This window comes from Calidris pugnax, unplaced genomic scaffold, assembly GCF_001431845.1.
Source record: "Calidris pugnax isolate Ruff unplaced genomic scaffold, ASM143184v1 scaffold4, whole genome shotgun sequence".
Taxonomy (NCBI): domain Eukaryota; kingdom Metazoa; phylum Chordata; class Aves; order Charadriiformes; family Scolopacidae; genus Calidris; species Calidris pugnax.
Genome location: NW_015090781.1, coordinates 372,941 through 396,257, shown reverse-complemented (window position 1 = coordinate 396,257; position 23,317 = coordinate 372,941). Strand labels below are relative to the sequence as shown.

At 37.8% G+C, this 23,317-nt stretch overlaps 1 protein-coding gene across 1 annotated transcript in view; it reads right to left on the bottom strand.

Annotated features, from left to right (window-relative positions):
* Nucleotides 1-23,317, bottom strand: part of DNTT (DNA nucleotidylexotransferase) — a 104,713-nt gene that overhangs the window by 28,771 nt on the left and 52,625 nt on the right. The window contains exon 10 of the mRNA XM_014957363.1: nucleotides 1,978-2,080. Within this exon, the coding sequence (XP_014812849.1) occupies nucleotides 1,978-2,080 (103 nt within the window). The remainder of the gene's footprint in view (nucleotides 1-1,977; nucleotides 2,081-23,317) is intronic.

Below are 23,317 nucleotides of genomic sequence, written 5' to 3'. Positions count from 1 at the left end.
TAGAAAGCAAAGGTAATAAAAAGGCAAGAGGAGCATTTTGATTTTGCTGGCAGCTTATTTTTTAGGAGTGCCAGTAAATGCCTGCATATCACAATCGCCACAGCAGAGAGACAGTACAGCTAGTAGTATAAGCCATAAAAACTATGGCGGGCAAACAGAAAACAAAAAATATTTGTCCATAGCTTTAAACAATTCCCAGCTTGTTTGGGTTTAGCTTCTATGGCCATTGTGCAGCTCCCTTTCTGACATTTCTTCATGCTGGGATTGCTAGAGGAATCCTAATCATTTCATCAAACCCTTGGCCACCCTTGACCTCCCATACTCTCTCTGCACTCACTTCTGCAAAATCTTACCCTTAAAAAATCAGCAAGAACAATTTATCTTCTATTTTTTCCTTTCAATTCCATTTAATGAAAGCATCTTAGAGTGACCTGAAAAGCTTCAGCAGTTGCCAGACTTCTCAGATCACCATCATTTCTCTCATTAATGTAAGTGGAGTGTGATGGAATGAGAGAAGGAATGAAAGACTGCAGTAGGGGTAGGCTCTAGCCTCAGCCTGGCATCAGTTTTCCTTTCTCCTGTATGCCAACAAACAGGATTTTTGGAGGATCAACAGATCAAGTCTGCTTAAGAAGGTAAAAGGATAGCTTTTTAGAAGAAATGCAACTTTTCTCAGAATAAAGGGAGTAGAATGGCCAAGAAAGAAACCTTACATAAAAAATAAAAAGATAACAGGGTAGCTCCTCAGCACTCATTAATTGACACAGCTTCATTGCTCTTCATTGGAGTGTGATAAATTATACCTGCTAGCAATCTATTTCAATGCCTTCACTTTCTGTACTGAATTAGGATGGAATTCACAGAAATCTAAAAAATTAATTATAGTCTGTTAACATTTCAAAGACCAAAAGTCCACTGAAGTCAGCTAAGTTTGTATTTTACCAGGAAAAAACAAGTTTGAAGCCCTTCCATTAAAGCCAGTTGAAAGGTTTTGACCACCTTGAAACAGGTAACATTTTACAACAGATGAGATTTTATCTGGTTGAATGGTTTTAATGTCTTTCATGTGTTAACTCATTATACATTAATTAAAGTATCTAGTTCAAGAATCAATTCAAAAGCATTCTCTCCAGGCTATCTGCATTGAAAAGTGATTTTACTTAGCAGTGGAGCATTTGGTGACACAGCATTGACCTTTTACTTGTTGAAATGTACTCAATTGCTTTGAACAGTACAGGTAGTAAATACTGAAAAATATCTTAGCTGGCTAGGAAGGCAGAAGAGGAAACAAAGGCTTATCATTTGCAGCATACTCTATTTCTGACTCAGGAGTATTCTGAGTTAACTGCCCATGTTATAATTCAGACTCTTCCAATTTTTAACTTGCTTGATACTGAAGAAAACTGAACAATTCCTCTGTGAAATGTGTGCATCCTTCCAAACCCAGACATCACAGAAGACTATGTCAATTTTGACAATATTCCAACAGAACCCACGAAAAATACTAATCTATGGGCTGAAAGAAAGCCAGAGTCCCGGGCTTTGGTACCTTAGCTTTTAGACTTGCTCACCTCACAACAGGAGGTCACCCTAATATCCCACACATAAAGCTGAAGTTCCCTGAAATAGTTCCCCTTGGGAGAACCTACTCCCATCTCAAGGAGGAATTAAACAAATATGGTTTTGTTTCAAAGTGTAAGAACAGTTTTGCCATGTCAGTCAAAACGCCACCTAGCTTGATTTCTTACCTCTGACTTAGGGTAAGATATAATAGAATGTGTGTAAAGTACTTCTGATATAACCTTCAACTTTAGCATTCAGAGCTGGAGGATGCACCTAGATCAAATAGAGTAGTATCCAATTTCAAAATACTGCAGTCATCTGTAAAAAGGAGTCAACATTCTTTGAGCGCTAAGTAACCTTAATCCAGTGCTGTTAGAATACATCTTTTTTGGCAAAATGTTACTTAGTTCATACCTGCTTTTTCCATAAGTCAACAACTTTATGCAGAAGTTCATAATCTTCTCTTGGTCCTGGACTGGTGATCAAAAAATCTATATCATGTCCAGTCTTCTTGCCCCTGGAAGCAATTAATAACAAGAACACTAATGGAGTTAAGGTTCCTGTTGAATTTCACACTACTTTCGAAGCGAATATTTTGCTGCACTATAAAAAGTGTTTGCAGCATAAAGTGATAGCAATGTTTCTTGAAACATATTCAAATTGGAATCTTCTAGTTCTTTTATTGGATCTGTTAGTGTTCTTTGTTAAGCAGTAATTTAAGTTTTTTGATGTATTTTCTCTGTTGTTCAACTACATATTGTAGATCCATTTGGTCATGTTAAATCTCTCTCCTTCTTCCCCGTAAATCCCAGAAAAGAAGCTTTCAGTCATCTTTGGATGAAAACCATAATCAAAATACTGTACTACTGTAGTTACAGCAGATAAACTTGCCACTCTGACTACTGCAGGCTAAAATTCTCCTTTAGCTTTTGATGGACACTTTAATCAACAAAACTGTGATTACAAATAATCGCATTGTTTCTTTTAATAAAAGACATAAAATCTCTGAGTATTTTACACTTCTTCTCTATTAAAATATAACAGTGATTTTTAAAGTGATTGAACTTGATTTTTTTCAAGAACAGTTCAGCCTTAATGTGACTAACATTGTTTATTACATCCACATTTCACAATTAAATCCATATGCACAAAGTTTAATTGTAAATGTTCTTAATAAAAAATTATGTCATAACCTCTTGTTTTTCTTCACTTAAGTCTAAGCATTCAGCTTGCCTTTCATCCAATGCCCAAATGTGCTAAGTTCGATTAAGATGTAGCTATAATTGAAAAACAGGCAAAAGCATGTGCAGAATTATAAAATGTTTGAGAACATCTGAAATTTTTTCTTAGAGTGCAACTCATGTGAGGATTGCACAACCAACACAGATTTAGACCATTTTGGTCTAAACAGCACAAGAGGGACTACATTCACATCTAGTCATTGGCTATAATCAGGCAAACCTAAGTGGAAAGAAGCAGAGAACACAGCTAGGTGTAGTAGGCAGGAGGTGGAGTGAGCACTCAAAGTCTGAAGTAGTGACATGTAAGTGTAGCACACCTCCAAAGCCTTTTCCCGTGCTCAAGTCTAGTCTTGCTGATGTTCACAAGGGTACACAATGTTGTAGCTCAGTTGTGTTTCAGCTCAACACTGTGTCCAGTGCTCAGAGAACATGTGAATACAAGCAGTGAAAGTTGGAACAGTACAAAGGAAAAATATTTTCTTTTTTGTATTTAATGAAAAAGATCATTCCCTTAAAATAGTGCCTAAAGCTGAATCTGATTTCTTAAACTTGGAAATTTGCAGGAATGGAACTGATTGGCAGATATGTCAACTGCCATTTGTGTGATGGGAAATCACGTAACTCATGAATAGTTGAACAGCATTAGCAGCAAGATCTAAGGAAATGAGAATCTAGGTTTTACATTTGACAAGCCGTCTAACTCACTACAATGCAACTATTGTGCCATGTCTGCAGCAAAGTCAAAACTGCTTAAACAGGTGGAAATGATTTCAAAAGAAGTTCCAACAAAGCACCAGTCTAGGTTTTAGAAAGTAAACAGCAATTCAAACTCAAGAAGACAAAACATGTAGCATTCTATGCAACACTTTTTGAGTATTTTGTAGAATGACATTCATTATCTCTTAAATTACCATAATAACCCAAGGCTCTTACATAGCATTTTTTACTTACATGTCTCAAAATGTTTTTTCATAGGGAAGGAATTTATTATTTCTATCATAGAAATGCAGAACATGACATTAGAAAACTTGCCTAAAATTACTATAAAAAAAAAAGAAATCAAAGGAAGAATTGGAAGCTAATGGAATTGGGCACTGATTCGCAATTCCTCCTCTGGTACTCAACACATACATATTTTAGGTTAACCCCATCTACAAAATCCTGCATCAATCCAGCCATTAAATCCCAAGAAATCCAAGGTGTTTCCTGGCCATGTATTTCCCAAGTCAGAGAGCATTTATTGAAATGCTTCTTATTTTGAAGTTAGTATGTTTAAATCTCATATAAAAGCACACAATATAAAATTACTGTTATTGTCAGAATTATCTTTGAATTAATTCACATTGGATTAATTTGTGGATTAATTGGCTCTGTTCATTAGGGAGAGTTTTGATTGTGTAGAGCTTGATTCCAGTGATGATAAAATTGAGTGTTTATGGGTAAGGAAGACGGGAAAGACAAATAAGGGAGATTTTGTGCCGGGAGTCCTCTATAGACCACCCAACCGGGATGAGGAGGCAGATGAAGTATTCTATAAGCAGCTGGCTGAAGTCTCACAATCACCAGCTCTTGTTCTGGTTGGGGAACTTCAATTTACCAGATATCTGCTGGAAATATAACACAGCAGAGAGCAGCCAGGCTGGGAGATTTTTTGAATGTATGGAAGCTGACTTCCTGACACAACTGGTAGGTGAGCCAACCAGGTGAGCTGCCTCGTTAGACCTACTGCTTACAAACAGAGAAAGACCAGTGGGAGATGTGGTAGTTGGAGGCTTTCTTGGGCTTAGTGACAATAAATTTGTCAAGTGTTCAATTCTAGTGATGTAAGGAGGGGGTTTAGCAAAACCTCCAGCCTGGATTTATGGAGGGCAGACCTTGGCCTGTTCAGATCACTGGTTGAGAATCCCTTGGGAGGTAGTCCTGAAGGGCAAAGGGGTCCAGGAAAGCTGGATGCTCTTCAAGAAGTAAATCTTAAAGCCCCAGGACCAGGCTGTCCTCATCTGTCACAATATTGGAGGGCGGCGAAATCATTGGCCTGGTTGAACAAGACGCTTTTGATGGGATACAAGCCAGCAGTGTGCCCAGGTGGCCAAGGCGGCCAACGGCATCCTGGCCTGTATCAGGAATAGCGTGGCCAGCAGGAGTAGGGAAGTGATGGTGTCTCTGATGAGGCCTCACCTTGAGTGCTGTGTTCAGTTCTGGGCCCCTCACTACAAGAAGGACACTGAAGTGCTGGAGCGTGTCCGGAGGAGAGCCACCAAGCTGGTGAGGGGTCTAGAGAACAAGTCCTATGAGGAGAGGCTGAGGGAACTGGGCATGTTTAGTTTGGAGAAGAGGAGGCTGAGGGGAGACCTCATTGCTCTCTACAACTCCCTGAAAGGAGGTTGTAGAAAGGTGGGGGTTGGCCTCTTCTCTCAAGGGAATAATGACAGGACCAGAGGAAATGGTCTGAAGTTGCAGCAGGGGAGGTTTAGCTTGGATCTTAGGAAGAATGACTTTCCTGAGAGAGTGGTCAGGCCCTGGAACAGCCTGTCCAGGGAGGTGGTGGAGTCACCATCCCTGGAGGTATTTAAGAAACCCTGGAGGTATTTAAGAAACATGGAGATGTAGCGCTTCAGGGCATGCTTTAGTGCCCAAGATTGTGGGGGTCTTTTTTATGTGTATTGTTGGACTCAGAGATCTCAGAGGTCCTTTTGAACCATGATGATTCTGTGACTCTAAATTCTGACTGAATTGTCAGGCTGTTACTAGAACATTTAGTCTAATTTACACTAGTACTCCTTACCAAATAACATATTTGATCCTGGAAAAAAATATATTACCTTTCTTAGAAAATCTGGCAAATCAACAAGTTCTATAATATATGCTGCTCATGGCTTGTCAATCATGCAAAAAGATGCAGTAAAGTGCACATGGATTCAGACCATCATTCCATTGAAGCTGAAGGCAACCTGGCCATAGATTCCAGCAGAGTAGGGCTTTTCACAAATATATATTTACATATTTGTGTGTGTATGCATGCAAACGTACAACCATTAAGTATCCATAAAATGACATAAAGGGCACATAGGATGGGATAGTGCCAAGGTGCTCTGTCCCCAGCTCAGAAGGTACATAAACAATTAACTCCATATGCACATCATCAGGTTATTGAAGATGAAGCTAACTGTATACCCAAAGACTAGATATGATACAGCAATTGATTATATACAAGTTAAACACTATGGTGCCAGACGTTTGGTCTTCAAATGGGATATGAAAACACAGAATTCATCACCTGATTAAGTGCCTAAGACAGGAAACCTCAATCTCTTGTTCATTTCTGGGCCTCACCAAGAGGAAAACTGCAGGCCATATTCTTTTTCAAATCCCATCACGTTCAAGAGATCAGATTCCTCACACAGGGCTACAGATGGGGTCCACCATGATCCAGAGACTCAAGGGGGTTAACCAAGCAGCATTCACTTAAAATTAAAACAAACACTTTGTTTGAAAAACAAACACCAGATTGATGCTATCAATGCCTTGCTTTGTCTTGCATTTGGTAGCCTAGTGATTGATGCAGTGATTCCTCATCTTTTTATTGCCTTATTTGTCTCAGTTAGGAACATTGGCAATGATCCTACTTCACAGGAGACACCTCCTCAGTCTTGTTGCCTCATGCCTTCAAATGGGGTACAGTTCCAGGACCAGAATTCAGAGACAGACTTTGGGTCCGTGCCAGTGTCCACAGGTTATTTACTTACTTGTTATTAGCTACTGGATTAAAACCACTCATCCAGGAAGGAGGACACTGATGTTTTCAGTTATTTGTCATCCACTGGCTGTTAAATACAAACACAGAAGGAGTGCTTGATGCTGTCTTAAGAGTTCTCTCTACATGGGCATCACAGTCAGTACACTCCATCGCTCTCTTCCTGGCTCTACAATCTCACATTTTATAATGCAGGGTGGCATAAATCCACCCAGGCTCATGATTTTAACACGCTAATGGCTGGTGGGAGATGTAGGGATTTGATTCTGACAAGCCTCTGCTACATACTTTAATCACAAGGCTTTTATATAAAATTTGAGGGTTTTTTAAAAAAATAAAACCAGCTGCAATTACATTTTAGAAAAAATACTATACAACCTCTTAATGTGTATAAGAGTTGCTCAGAGCTTGTCTGTTTTCTAGGCCTCCTATGAAATAAGAGTGATCATAGAATCATAGAATCATAGAATCATAGAATGGTTTGTGTTGGAAGGGACCTTAAAGATTATCTAGTTCCAACCCCCCTGCCAAGGTCAGGGACACCTCCCACCAGACCAGGTTGCCCAAAGCCCCATCCAGCCTGGCCTTGAACACCTCCAGGGATGGGGCATCCACGACCCCCCTGGGCAACCTGTTCCAGTGCCTCACCACCCTCACTGTAAAGAATTTCTTTCTAGTATCTAATCTAAATCTCCCCTCTTCCAGTTTAAAACCATTACCCCTTGTCCTATCACTACACTTCCTGACAAAGAGTCCCTCTTTGGCTCTCCTGTAGCTCCCTTCAGATATTGAAAGGCCGCTATAAGGTCTTTCCAGAGCCTTCTCTTCTCCAGGCTGAACAACCCCAGCTCTCTCAGCCTGTCTTCATAGGAAAGGTGCTCCATCCTCTGATCATCTTCGTGGCCCTCCGCTGGACCCGTTCCAGCAGATCCATGACCTTCCTGTGTTGAGGACTCCAAAGCTGGACACGGTATTCCAGGTGGGGTCTCACCAGAGCGGAGCAGAGGGGCAGAATCACCTCCCGTGACCTGCTGGCCACGATTCTCTTGATGCAGCCCAGGACGCAGTTGGCTTTCTGGGCTGCCAGTGCACGTTGCTGGCTCATGTTAACCTTCTCATCCACCAACACCCCCAAGTCCTTCCCTTCAGGGCTGCTCTCCAGCCATTCTCCACCCAACCTGTATTTGTGCCTGGGGTTGCCACGTCCCAGGTGCAGGACCCTGCACTTGACTTGGTTGAACCTCATGCAATTTGCACGAGCCCACCTCTCAAGCCTGTCCAGGTCCCTCTGGATGGCATCCCTTCCCTCCAGCTTGTCAACTGCGCCACTGAGTTTGGTGTCATCGGCAAACTTGCTGAGGGTGCACTCTATCCCACTGTCCACGTCTCCAACAAAGATGTTGAACAGCACTGGTCCCAGTACGGACCCCTGAGGAACCACTCGTCACTGGCTGCCAATTGGACATTGAGCCATTGACCACAACCCTTTGGGTGCGGCCATCCAGCCAACTCCTTATCTACCGAGTGGTCCATCCATCAAATCCATTAGTTTCTAATTTTGAGACCAGGATGTCGTGCAGGACAGTGTCAAACACTTTGCGTAAGTCCAGGTAGATGACATCTGTTGCTTTGCCCTTGTCCACCAAGCATGTGGCAGTAACATAAAAGGCCAGCAAATTTGTCAGGCACGATTTACCCTTGGTGAAGCTGTCTCCAATTGGCTGTCTCCAATCACCTCCTTATTTTCCAGGTGCCTTAGCAGAGATTCCAGGAGGATCTGCTCCATAATCTTGCCATCAGAGGTGATAACCTGTAGAGTTTCTAGATTCTACCTGCACATAAGCAGGATCTGGGAAATTATTTGCTTATACCTGGAAATGCTGGGGCTGTTACGAAGCAAAAGCATAGGTGCCTCTAGGAGCAGAGCAATCAGGGACATGACTGGGGAGTTCAGGTTTCTGAAGCTTTGAACATGAAAGAACATAGATTCAAGTTTTGGATTTGCTATTCAGAACCACTTACATGTTCTTTTTCTTTTCTTTAAATCTAAACCTAAACCCTAGTTGGGCTGGAGCTATAAGAAAACCACCACCTTGAAGAACTGAAATTGCAGCTTAGATTTTGTCCTTGTAATTTATTCAAGCCTGAAGACTATAAAAGACAGAGCACTGTTTTAATTAACTGTGTTCAGTTCTTGGCGGACTAAACTTGTGTAAAGCTCGCAAGTCATCAAACATAACTATCATTATTACTAAAACTCAAATATATATATGTATGGCAAAGGATAATTATATTGTTTTACTGTACAAGGGCAACATCTGAATGATTAGACACTTTAGAGTAGTATGTGTACAGAGTATTTTGAAATCCCAGGATATTATACAATGGCTAAACCATATCAATGTCAGTTCTGATAAACTGACTTTAGTTGAGGAAAGATGGACTGACATTTCTTGACCACTCACAAAACTTCACTGATGAGGAGCTTGAACCATGCTTTAGCAGCAATGAGTTATGTGTCAAAACCCTGAAAACTATTTAGCAATCTTTGTGCTTATAGAGAATTCAAATGGATATAGAATGGATATACTGTTACGTGTGCTTGCATTTAGGTAAATCTGCGAGCTTTTCTTAACCTTGCAAGCCCTGGAAGAGCATGAAATACAACAGCCTATGTTTATAAGAGTAACTGCATCTCCTGCTCAGGCATATTTCTAGGAAATATATGCATCAAAGTAAAATCACAAACAGCACAATACCTTTGGATGGATCTATCAAAAAATGATTTATTATTACCTTTACTATTGATACTGTATTGTGCATAGAAATATTATTCACTTCTCTGTCTTGCCAAAATATGCTGGGTTTTGCCTACTAACCAAGGAAATGTGTTTCTCCTTTGAAATGTTGCAGTCTAAGTGCTAGATTTGTTCACCACCATCTTCCCTCCTTCAATTCTGAGGGCCCTTGTCCAAGAGCAGCCATTTTTTTCAGCTGTCGTCAGATGTGTCCAAGTCTGCCATTACTCACAATTCATACACGTAGCCCTGTATTTTCTAGCTAAGCTTGCTGTACCTTAGCTTTTCTTCATGGTTTCCTCTATCTCTAGTTTTCTTTCAGGTCTTTATAATTTTGCCCTACCATAATATTCCTCCCTTTTTTCACAATATGGATAATTCATTTAAAAAAATATTTTATGCTCTACTGCAGTGACATTCTCACTCTTGAGACTCTGAATTAAGAGTTTTTCTTCTTGGGTGCACCTCTCTTATTCTTTGTCACTGACAGCTCTTTAAAATATACCTGTTAGTTTTCAAGTTCCTAGAATCATATTCTGATAGGCGTAAAAAACTTATTTCCTTTGGCAATCCAACTGTTACCCTGCTGTGGAATAAACCAGAATGAATAGAATAAAACCTTGGATAAAAGTCTTCTGTGAAGTCCTTCAAACCATTAAAGTGATTAACTGAATGACCTATCTGCAATACTAAGTGATCATAAAAATGACTTCTGACTTTAAACCCTTGGACACTGTACCAGATTAGTCTTTGGTTTATTTAAGTTATTTGGCAATGGGTCACAGTGATTTGCTTTACAGACTGCCTTTCCATGTTTTCAGAGGTTCACACTTCATTCAAAGGGGAATTTTAATGTTTTTTACAAATCCTTCTCACTTCTGTGTGAAAACAGTTCTCAGGTTGAATGATTTACCTCAGACCTGTCCTTGCCAGCTAAATCACAAATTATTTGCCTGACTTCTGATTAGAAATGCAAAGTGAACTTTTCTTTTCTGGCTAGAAATTTTGGACCAGGAATCCAATTTATTATCAAGCTTTCCAAGTCAGTCTAAAATACTCTTTCTTCACAGCTGCCATATTCTGTAATTCAATGGACTCTCAAAATTATCTTAGTAAGAGTACTTGAACACTATTTTTAGGGGAGGTGGCACTTAATATTCCGAAGAAGAAAAGGTTTTCAGTAGCTGCTCAGAAAGATCATCAGAGATTACTGTGATCCACGGACTCTGCACTCGCAGACCCTGGACTGGAGACAAGATGACCAACTTGTATTTCTGTTTCTCAAAATTAGATAGAAAATTTCCAAATAATTTGGTTTTCTTCATTTTGTAACAGTCACAGCATAGCCAAGTTTTCATTTCTTAATCAAATCCTATTTATTACTTATTCATACAAAATTCTCTTTGGCATCATGATACCATTATGAGTGTTGAATGAGGTTGTATGTGTGCTAAATCCTTCAGTATTTACACATGCATACTAAGCCTTACACATGAGAACACCACCACTGATATCAGAGGCATAAATCATTTGCATGAAGTCAAGCATATATAAGTTTATATATATATTTATATATATTATACATTATATTATATATATTATATATATAAATATATATTTTTAAGAACCTAGAAGACTAACAACTAACAGGTGCTCGTTTCCAACATCTCATAAAAAATATTAAATAATAAAGAAGCATAAATTTATGTGGGTTTCCTTGAATGAAACAAATTAATTGCATATCATTAATTACATAATAAATCTTCAAATCATACACTCATTTGACTACCACTAAATATAACATAATGAAGTGGGAACAAATAGGGATAATGGAAACAGATTTGACATAGACATTTCAGGCTTCTTTCTATTTGAAAATACCTTCATTCCTGTTAAAACTGCGGGAAAATATTGATTGTGGAGGAAAGCATAAGAACTCTTAAATATTGATATTGGCTGAGTTAGTTTGATGAAACTGGATTGTACTTGCTAAAACAGTACATAGATCGTAATATTAATATTCAGGTTTGGCAGATTAAAATGGTTTCAAAAAAATGTTAATTACCCATATAATTTGCAGCCTCCACATCGAATAAGAAAAAACATACAGCTGTGAAATAGCTTCCTGAGAATGACTGCTATCAGGAAAAACAGCACAAAGAATCAGGCCACTGGGAATTGCTATGCAGACAGTACTCACTATAAAACTGGTAAGATTTTTTAAACTCTCACTTTTCTGACCATTTTATTCAATAGTTGTATTTTGATACAGAAAGCTAGGAAAATCAGTAAAAGCATGTGGAGACCGTGCACAAGATATCAAATATCTCTTCCTCCTTTCCAAAGAGCTCAGATTAAAAGCAGTCCAGCTGAAATGCATTTGTATAGCAAGCTGGATACTAGCTAAAATGCTGAAAGTTGATATAAAAAAATGATGAGCCCCTTATTTGTGGAAAGAAATATGGGAATTCATTACATGTTAATTTAAGTGTCATCTTCTCTGCAGTCATCTTTTGGGAAATGAGGGGAGGACAGCTTCTAGACAGACATTCCCAAGTGATCAGAAAATACGTTTAGTCCATTTGAATATTTCCTTGAATATAAATGAGGATTATGCGTAAATGTCTAGGAAAAACAAATGCATTTGCTGAACTGATGATTATTGCTGAACTGATTATATGGCAATGGAAAAGGGATTAAATGTTGCAGAAGATTACACGTTGCTGAAGGAATGGACAAATTGTGATATAGCACTTTTGTTGAAGCAGCAAAGAAAAAGCTTGGATAAGTAGCAGAATCTCTCCTTTTAAATATAGTAAATATAGTATATATAGTAAATATAGTAAACTTCATAATTACCATAAAATGCATGTTCCTGAGGGAAAATTCTAGTACCCTCATTGTGCATGCAGAGTCAAACATATAATTACAGCTGCAATCAAACATGCACACATATGCATATGCAGTTCAAAGATTTTGTTCTGACTATTCTGATATTGATGCCATTTTTTTACTTTAGGGAAGTATCCTCTACGCTAGGTCTGATTTACTCCTACTGTACTGGCAATGTAGAGTTACTACTTGATAGCAGTTGAGTTTTACCGAATAGAAGTGGCATAGTAGCCCTGTCTCTAACAACCACTGTCCTGATTAAGGTATCTGTACTAACTGACTCCCACCAGCATGTACCTTATCAGAACAGGAACTGAAATTTTTATTCCAAATCCCAGGTTGTTTGCATGCTTGTGGATTTGCTTATTAAGTAGCCTTTGCTGAGACCTTGAGCAAGAGATGGACAATATCTTATAGCCAGATATTAAAATAATTCTTACTTACTGTCACTCAAACACATTTTTCTTGTATAAACCACATTATAAAGAGAAAAAAAATCTTTAAATGGAAGTACTAATGTGTGACAGTGCTACAACTGTTACATAGAAGATAAAATCCTGGACTGTTTAACAGCCAGAGAAGAAAAATTGCATTGATTGCAAAAGCAGTCACAGATTTAATTCAGCCAATTCCAGGCTGTAATACTACAGATTTTCAAAATCTTGTTCCATAATGTTCGATATTCACATATAAGTTACTAGCAGTTTAATAAAATATAAATGCAAAGTGGACCAAGAAGTAAAATTCTCAGAATACTTTGCCCGAGTGAATTTACTGAATTAGAATTTAATCAGAAATTAAATATTTCAGCATACTTTCTTCTGATCTTTTCTCAGGTCTGAAATCTGGACATAAAGTAGCTTTATTGACTCAAAAGGACATTGACCTTTGCTAGGTATGTAATTAGTACACTGACAGGAAAGAACAAGGGGCTTTCCAAGGAAATGAACTAAGCCATATCTGCGCAAGGGCTTCTGCAATAGAGATTTCATGTTGAAGGATTTTGTTCAATGGAAGAAATTGTAACGTTTGCAACCTTCTCATTCCATTTGCAACAACAACTGGGCAATAACTAAAAAAAGTTAGAAAATTATCTTGTTTGTGGCAGAAAGGGTCCTCCAAATTACAATAAAATGCTGTAACATATATTTGAAGTTATTTCCTCAGAAACTCTCAATTACATATTCTGCTCAACACTGTAAAGAGTATTAACAGCAGCACAACCTGTCCACTGTTACCATAAGTGACCTGCTAAACCCTGTACACCACACATACGGTGTTCCTCAAATCACTGTCAGCTTTAGCCAGGCACTTTTCCATAATATTCAAGTCAGTTCCACATTTTCAAAACAACACTTAGATACAACAGTATCAATGCAATGATGGTTCATGTACATATAGAGAGGGTAGCAAGAAAATGAACGCTCACTGAACCACCAAAGCAGCTCAACCGAAGTTAACAATCGAAAAACACTAACACAGAGAAAGCAGAGACAGCAGAATGCAAAAACTAATTGTTTGCAAGACTGACTCGCACCATTACTTGGTCAGCAGAGGGAGAGTGGAAGAGGGAACGTTCAGTCAGAATAATCTAGGGGCAGTCAAACACACCAGCTTCACTTGCTCCATAGATGCATGATCTTTATACTTCTACCTAAAACATGACAAAGACTATTGATTGAGGGCTGCCAGAGGCAAGATACCATTTTGTAATTCATCAAATAGATAGTCAGAAGGCTCATCTATATCATTTATTGCAGGAAGACATACAAATCTTCCCAAAGGCTGTATTTTTGGAATCATAGATCGCTCTTATTCTAGAAGTGAAACTTAGGGAAGCCTTCCATTGCAGGACTGGGGTGGCAAAAAGGGAGAGAGAGCTGTATGGCTTATCAGGTTATTTTATGTAATGTATAAATACAAATCCTAGATCGTAATTTTACCCATGGTTATTAAAAAATGAATCACTGTAAAGTATCCTCCCCACCTTACATTGCAAGTATCTATGGCAGGTGCTGTTTGTTATTCACTCCAAGTGAATGAATCCCAACACAGTCTACATATGCAGTCAGTCCTTGCTTTTCAAAAATAAAGTAGCATGTCTGAAGTAATGAGGAAAATAATAAAGCAAAATTGGATCAGGGTTTCATACCCAGATAGATATGGGTACGAGCATATCTGGCTTCTTGGGAAAATTTATGTTCTTCCTGGCTTGTTATTTGAATTAGATCCTAGCTGCCTTTGAAGGTAGTTTGACACTACTGGTTTCCAGCCAGTGTCAAAATTCATTCTTTTTTCCTTCTAATGCCATATAGGTGGTAAAGTACTATAAAATACCTATTGTATTTCATACCTGTACTCATCACCTGTTGCAATGAGAAGTGCCAGTGTGGGAAAATACTTGCAGAAACATTTTATAGCTGGACTCTGATTTTAGTGCCTGGCATTTCAGTCACCCTACTGGACTTGGTTTGAGCAAGCTGGAAAAAAGTTAAATATTTCTGAAAATCTAAACCCAAAGTGACTGAAATTTTGTATTCCATATCAAAGGAAATTTGGGAATTCCTGTCACTTGATGAGTAATTCTTCCCTGACTGAACATGACAGGGCTATTTTGGTGCATAATGCTGATTAATGTCTGAAATAGCAATAATCAAACTAAATTAACTGAATTAAATTCTGCCACCAGTAAAAGCAATTAAAATCAAAACTGAAATTATTATTTATTTAACTGAAAATATACCATACATATATGGCATACATAACCAAAATATACCATACAGTTATGAGAGATACTCAGACTCATTTTAAGGTAATTTGTGGGTAAAAAAGATAATTACTGTTGTAGCTTTGTCTGCAGAATAACTTTTCCCTCTGATTTCAGAATAAAATAATTTTAGACTAGATTGCCTCTGAACTGAAAACATAGTGAAAACTGAGCCAGTATTCTTGTGGACAGCTATAAGTCAGACTTCTACAAAGGTTTCAATTGCCAAAGATGGCATATAGCAGCCAAGTAATTCAACTTAAACCCAGCTGAACTAGATAAAGTATTTGGCAAAAATTCACAGGTGTCTTCTCTGGAAGAGTTGCTTGAGGGTGGACACTTCATTAAAACGCTACTTTTCTTGCCCAGTGTAACACTAATTCGAATTCACTGGAGGCAAAACTCATTTTCTATAGCCATGGAAGCTATTTATTTTATTTTTGAAGTTAATCCAACTCTGCAATGAAGTAGCAATGGAAAAATCCCCTGCCCCTTAGGAGCAGCAACTTTACTTACACAGCATAAGGGAATATAGCTTTAATACTAAACACAAAAACCCAAACACTTTTGGTGTCTCATTTATTCAGCAGGATATCACTGCTATGGCGCATCAGTACCTGCTGTTCAAGGAGAATTTTAGAGAAACACCTAACAATACAGAGAATGCATTACTTAAATGACCTTTCTTGTATCAAGTCAGGTTAATGAAGTGTCACCTGCTGAAGCAGAAGGCATCACATCTCTGCATACCTCAAGTTATGCTCTAAGGGTGAAAATCACTGAAGCAAGGAGAACCAGTGTGAAACCTGTGCAATACTACTTGAACCTTAAAACCTATTTTCACCCTCAGTGACTACATTGCCTCAAGAAAGTATAGTCATGCATACTCTCTCATTAAAAGCATTTTCAAAGAACAAGTGCATGTCATGCTATACTTGAAGGTGTCTTCTACTTTTATGACCCAAAAGAAATCTAGACACAGTTTCTCAGAGAACAAGACACCTGAGTACTCCATGTCATGTCGATGTCCTTTTTCATGCTTTGCTTTAACAGACATTTGATGTTACTTTAATGCAATAAAAGAAGATAAATCACAAAAAGGTTATTCAAATGAAGAACTTAAATAACCAGCACTACTGCTAAATTTAGTTAAACACTGATCTTGTAAAGCTCCATCAAATTATCTACATTAAATTATATAATGGGTTATAGAAAATTTGATGCAAAGCCTTGAAAAGATTTATTTCCCTACTTTATGAAAAGAATGAATGGTGAATGGTAGGTTTATGTATTGGCTTCTGTGGACTTTTAGCCAGATGGTTATTTCAAAGAATATTTAGTTAAAATAAATCTGCATAAGGATATGTAAATAAAACGTTATGCTGTGGAACTTTATGGAAAAAAAAAAGACCAGAAAACATTATTCTGCAAATCCCTGCCTATGGCAGGGCAGTTGGAACTAGATGATCTTTAAGGTCCCTTCGAACTCTAACTATTCTAGAATTAGAATTCTATGAAATAAACTAGAATTCTATGAAATAAAAGCATTATAGACAATCTGATTGATCTATTTTCATGTGCAATATCTTGAGGAGGACCATTACTCTCATGCTGAAATGAATTCCCTTCAATCTTAACACAACTTCAGAGCTGTTAAAACAAACAATTGTGAAAAACAGTTGCAAAATTAAATTTCAACTAAATTTATTACACAATATTAAAATTGCTTATAAAGCTAGTTCTCTACCAGCCTCATTTCTACTGAGACAGCAAAATAGGATAATGGCCATGTAAGAATTTGGTCACCTACTTCTTAATCAGAAAATATACCTATCTCTATCTATTAAAATAGTTGTACTGCCTGGATGGTATTGTCTTCCAGCTTTCCATGACATAAATGCCTGAATCTGGCTGTCACCAATTACATCCTGATGTTGAATATTTATTCCTATTTATTCCTAGAGAGCTCTAGGCTCTCTGAATTCTATATTTGAAGTAAATTCACTATTCCACCAACAAAAACAAAACTATGCTTAAGCTTTGAATCACTGAGAGTGCTGTCTCAATTTCATGTAAATAATGCAACTTTACCTGGAAGCTGTCCAGATAATTTCAAGCTTTTAAAGCTTATGAAATGTACCATACCAATCTGTCACAGTTTTATTTAAAGTCATGAAACACATAGCTGAAGTTTTGCTTTTGCTGTCTTGGCAAATTCTTTAAATTACACTCCACTCCAATCAAGCATTTCAAATGACATCATAGAAACTTCCTACATACATAAATTTTGCTGACCGCCAATCAATGGCAAAGAAAAACCTCTTCAATAGTATTTGTAAAAGATTTGCACTCCAATGAGTATTGATGTTGATTTGGGATCTCATATATTCAGCTGAAATATCATCCGAGTATGCAGATGATACTTTAGTCTTAAAACATCAACCTTGTTTTGCTTGTGTAAACTCTACTGTCAGCATATTCCATGAAAACATGGAGCAAACTTTCTCACTCTTAAGGAGCAGTTTGTATGACAGTGGTACATGATCTTTGGTTACCAAAATTTGTAAAATTGTAATTATTCTGAAATCTGCAGTGAAAAAAAGAACACTTTCCAGTATGTAGGTAAGTACTGAAGAATCAGGCTTGGCTGGAGATAAGGTACATTTTTATTATTTATAAGAGCAGGCATTTCAGACTAGACCTGCTCACACACTTTGAAATACCTAGTCTCATTTGGCCTAATTCAAAGGCTTAACAAGACTTTAAAATTATGCAAACTAAGGGCCAAGATACATCTCTTTATGAAGACTACAACAAAGAGGTCAGTTGCACTTAAAATGCCAGATGTTTCAGTGAAATTTCAGAAAGTAGGATGAACTTTGGTGAAAAAAAAAAAAAAAAAAAAAAAAAAAAGAAGGGAAAAAAAATGCAAAAACCTACTGAAAGATCAGCACAGGATGATCCATGTTCATTCTAGCAACTTCTTTTACTTTTAGTAGTATTTGATAACATGCAGCTAGTCTTCACTGTTCATTTCCTTCCTGAACATTTTTATTTGGCAGTAAAAAAGTCCCCAAAGCTGGAAAGCAGCTTCTTTATACAAACACATTTAAGAAGAAATACATTTCTCAGAGGGAAAGACAGAAAAAGGAAGAAATATTTTGGAAAAAAAAAAAAAAAAAAAAAAAAGAAAGGAAGGTAAGAAAAATTACCTCTCCCTCTATACAGCAAGAAATAAATATGAAAGGAGATGGTTAGGGTTTTTAGGACTTTCATGTAACTTCTTTGGAGGTAGCTGGTGACCAGCACTTCTCAGGACAGGCTACCACAAACTGAGAAAGAGCTGGACCCTTCTAGATCTAGATTAATAATTATATATAGATACTGTTCTGATTCAAGACAAATTCAGGAACTGTATCCATGTTCTGCTGGAGTTCTGCCAGAGAGTGAAGTTTGCCATCATGAGATATTTAGATGGGGTAAATCAAGAGCTGGCAGTACTCACAGTACTCCAAATGCCTAAAGTTGAAACTGAATGTTTGAAATGCATTCACAATCTGGATTTGTAAGTCAGAAAGATTTCTAGGTTTTTGTTTCAGCTGCTAAATAATCTACTCAAGTGCCAGCTTTTGAACATCATTAGTTGCAACCCAAAACTTCAACTAAACAAGTTATATATTGCTAGAACAATAACCTAGTGACCTCTTTAACATCATAAATAATGCAGCAGGGAAAAAAGAAAGGTCAGCTGCATTCAAATTATTCACTGGAATAAGCAGACAGCAGTCTGCATTATTAATTACAAAAGCTGTATATTTAAAAATGTTTTTATGAAGCTATTTATCACACTTTTTTTTAACTAGAAAAAATTATTTTGCAACTAAGGCAGTTTCCATTTACTAGGTTAGATTTTTACTGTCCAGGAGGGAATTGTTTGATTCAGAATTGTATTTCTATTTTACTTAGTGTGTTATGAATATATATAAGCTGATATTTAAGGTACACTATTTCATTTTGAAAGAAAAAAGAAAAATATATTTTTCTATCCTAACACTAAAACAAAATTAACAAATAGCTTTATAGCAACATTTTTTGCTGTATTGAAGCTTTCTGGTGGTAGATTGAAAATGCATTCAGTGCCAGCCCACTTTAATTCTCTCTAGATAACTCTCTTGAGAGTTTCAAATTGATTATTCCTTTATCATATCCCTTTGTCAGAGAAACTTTCATCAAAATGTTCTTTTTCATGCACTTCTACTTTGGCATTTCCAAAAATCAAAACATTCACTTTAAACAATTTAAAAGACAATATTAAAGTTCATGCAAGGAAGGAAATGTGTATTTTCAGAATGTCTGAATGATATTAGATGTTCAGCCTGGGTTTCACTTGGCAGTGATGGGACAACCTGTAGAATCAACCCAGCATAAAAATAAAGGTTTCTATGTGCTTCCTGCTCAGCTGTACTGGAAGTTATATAAACATGACAGATTTCTATTAAAATTCCTTGAACTGAGAAATACATTTCTTGCTGGGGTGGGGAGAGGGGAGAAGACCCCCAAAAAAGCTACACACTCCCCCCAAATTCTAACAGAAAATAGGATTAAAACTTCCATTTGAGCTAGTGGTGTGACAACTGAGAAGTACAAGTTGACTTATGAAGTTGAACTTTCTGGCATTTTTGTGGCAATATGTATAATTCTACTTTAGTTGTGATTAAGATATTTTATTAATCTATTCCAGCTAATGGTATATAATATATGGTAATTTCAAACTCAACAGTTACGTGGTTGCTAGCACACTGCTGCAGGATGGTGAGTTTGAGTCTCACCTTTCTATCAAGTCACTAAGCTTTGAGTAAAGTCCTTAAAAATTATGCACAGTTTAAACTTCAAGTATGTGTACAATCTGTTTAGTTTTAACAACGTTGCTCACTCACTTGAATTTTTAGAGTGAAGGGTTAAGTCTTTCCAGGATTGGGCTGACATATGGATTTCCCATAACTACAATTGCATAGCCCTACTGCAGGTAAAGTAGTCAAGAGGTTTACTATAAACTAGAGAAAATGAGATTGCTCACTTTTGAGACCTAATTTGGATTGTGTCATCTACTAATTTTGACTTAAGGAAGAGAAATTTACCTTCTACCTTAAGTAAATCTCCCTGTAGTGAAATTTTGTCACCCTCCTTTACAATTCCCTCAGTCTGCTTCAAAACATGATCCTCCATCAGTCTAAAGAGCTCATGACTGAGTTTAGTTGATTTAATCCTAAATTGAAAACTTCTCTGATTATTATTAACCAGCTTCCTTAATTCCCAAATGTAACTTTTGAGTGTTCTTTCTGTGCCTTTTTTTCTGATTTAGATATGGTAAAGCTCTAGCCATATATTTTCAGAGTCCCTGAAGGAACGGTATATTTCTGTAAACTCTTGTTCTGACTTCTTTCTGAATATAATCTGACTTTTTCAACCTGCATTGTTGTGTGACCTCGGGTTATGGGGCATTTTAAGGATAACTTCACTGCTTTTATTTCTTTAGGTGAAATGCAAAGATGCATTTCTTGGGTCACCATTTCTTGCCAGTTCAAATTCTCAAACACTCAGATGAACGTATCCTTCTATTCTGTCATTATTCAGCTGAAATCAGTCCCACTGACCATTTAGCTAGAATGCATCTATAGGTTGTCAACATTTCATTTATGATATTTGAATGGTGGAGATACGATCTACATTTACCAAGACTGTACGGTAGTGAGAAAAATGCATAATATAATATCGACATCCAGACGTTTCATAAGCAACAATGTTCAATGAAGAACCTGTTACTAACAGAGACAAACTAGATGCAACTGGACATAGTAACCTCTGCAACAAGATTAAATAATAGGAATTCCTTCAAGTGTATCAGAGGCAAAAGGAAAACCAGAGAAAATGTGCAGAGTTGCTGAATGCCTTCTTAGCTTTGGTCTTTACTGCTCAGGGCAGCCCTCAGGAATCCCAAACTTTGGAGGTAACAGAGAAAGTCTGGATGAAAGAAGACTTCTCCTTGGTTGAGGAAGACCAAGTTAGGGAACATAACTGGATATCTGCAAGTCCGTGGGTCCTTATGGCATGCACCCATGAGTGCTGAGGGAGCTGGCAGAAGTCATTGCTGGGCCGCTCTCCATCATCTTTGAAAGGTCCTGAAGAACAGGAGAGGTGCCCGAGGACTGGAGGAAAGGCAATGTCACTCCAGCCTTCAAAAAGGGCAAGGAGGAGGACCCAGGAAACTACAGGCAGGTCAGCCTCACCTCCATCCCTGGAAAGACGATGGAGCACCTCATTCCGGGCAACATTTAAAAGCATATGGAGGAAAAGAAAGCTATCAGAACTAGTCAACAGAGATTCACCAAGGGGAAATCATGTCTGACTAACCTGATAGCTTTCTATAATGGCATGACTGGATGGATGGATAGATGAGGGGAGGGAGGTGGATGTTGTCTGTCTTGACTTCAGCAAGGCCTTCAACACTGTCTCCCATAACATCCTCATAGATAAGCTTAGGGAGTGTGGGGTAGATGAATGGACAGTGGGTTGGATTGAAAACTGGCTGAAGACAAAGCTCAGAGGATCATGATCAGTGGCACAGAGTCCAGTTGGAGGTCTGTAGGGGAGACCTTATCGCTCTGTACAAGTACCTGAAGGGAGGCTGTGGAGAGACGGGGGTCGGTCTCTTCTTCCAGGTTACAGATGATAGGACAAGGGGCAATGGCTTCAAGTTGCGCCAGGGGAAGTTCAGGTTGGATATCAGGAAACATTTCTTTACTGAAAGGGTTATCCATATCCCTGGAGGTATTTAAGAAACGTGTAGACATGGTTCTTCAGGGCATGCTCTAGTTCCCAAGATTACTGGTTTGTGGTGGGGTACTGTGTGGGTGGGTGATGGTTTTTGGTTTGGTGGTTGTTGTTGTGTGTTTAGGTGGGTTTTGTTTTTTTTGGGTTTTTTTTTTTTTTTGTGGTTGGACTCGCTGATCTCTGAGGTCCCTTCCAACCACTACGATTCTGTGATTCTGTGATTCTGTAATAGGCAAATTTTCTGCCTTTTCAGGCTTTGATCATCAACATAACATACAGAGTGTAAGGTTATTAGTTTATGAACTAGTACAAGTTTATAAACTTGCATGTGAGGAAGAGAGAATCAATTTTTTGTGGGCATTGGTTTTTCTTTTGTTCTCCAAGATCGCCCCTAGTAGTGCCACAGAACAGCTATCACAGCTGATGACAGTAACTGAGTCTATCTTACCAGGTTTTGCTGCTTTCTATTTAATGCTGATTTTCCATTCTTCAAAAAGATTGTCTGAAATATTTCCATCTAACCCTCCCACAGCACAGCAACAATCCATAATAAATTCCAAAATTCCTAAACTGAAAGCTACTAAGACGACTATTTCTGGCCATATCTTGTAATTTCAGAATTTCCTACATGAATTATTTTTAACCTTTTTAATACCTGCTCTAGTGGGAGGTGTCCCTGCCTATGGCAGAGGGGTTGGAACTCAATGATCTTTAAGGTCCCTTCCAATTCTAACCATTCTATGATTCTATTCTATGCAGAAAATGTCCTGTCTGACTCACATCCTAACAAAAAAAAAAAAATTACCCAGCAGTTACCTCCTCACTATCCTGTCCCCACACCAGTAGCATGATCAAGTCACAATTAATTAAAATGTTATGGCAATTCTTGCTCACTGGGGTCTGCAAAACATAGTCTCTGGTTGTAAGAAATACACTTGAAGACATTTGAGAAATCAGAAAGGTCTTGGAGGAAGGAACACACATTTGAGGAGGACTGGAAACAAGACAAAATGTAAGGAATGATTTGTACATCTGTCCTGAATTGTTTGGGAACAGGCATTGGCAAAGAGAGGTTCATAGGCAAAGAGACTCTTAAGTACAATTGTCTGAAACAAAATGAGACACTTGATTTCTGGTGCACCTATGTATATCTGATGGAAAGTTGGCTAAACATCATTAGCACTATTCTTTCTGAACACGTTAATTAAATCTCTTAATCATAATCAGGCTTTATCCTTGGCCCATTAATACTACCTTATAACAGACTTAACTGCTGGCAACTTAGTTGAGGACTGCTGGTTGAGTTTTGTAGCAATTTGGTTTTCATCTTTCCCTGAATATATTCCACTACCTTAATAGTCCTCCTTGTACCTAATGCTCTATAACTTTTAGAAGATATTTATTTCCCAGTTTTATGTACTAGCATGAATATGTTTTACTCTATAGCTATTTATTTGTGAGATAGCCTGTA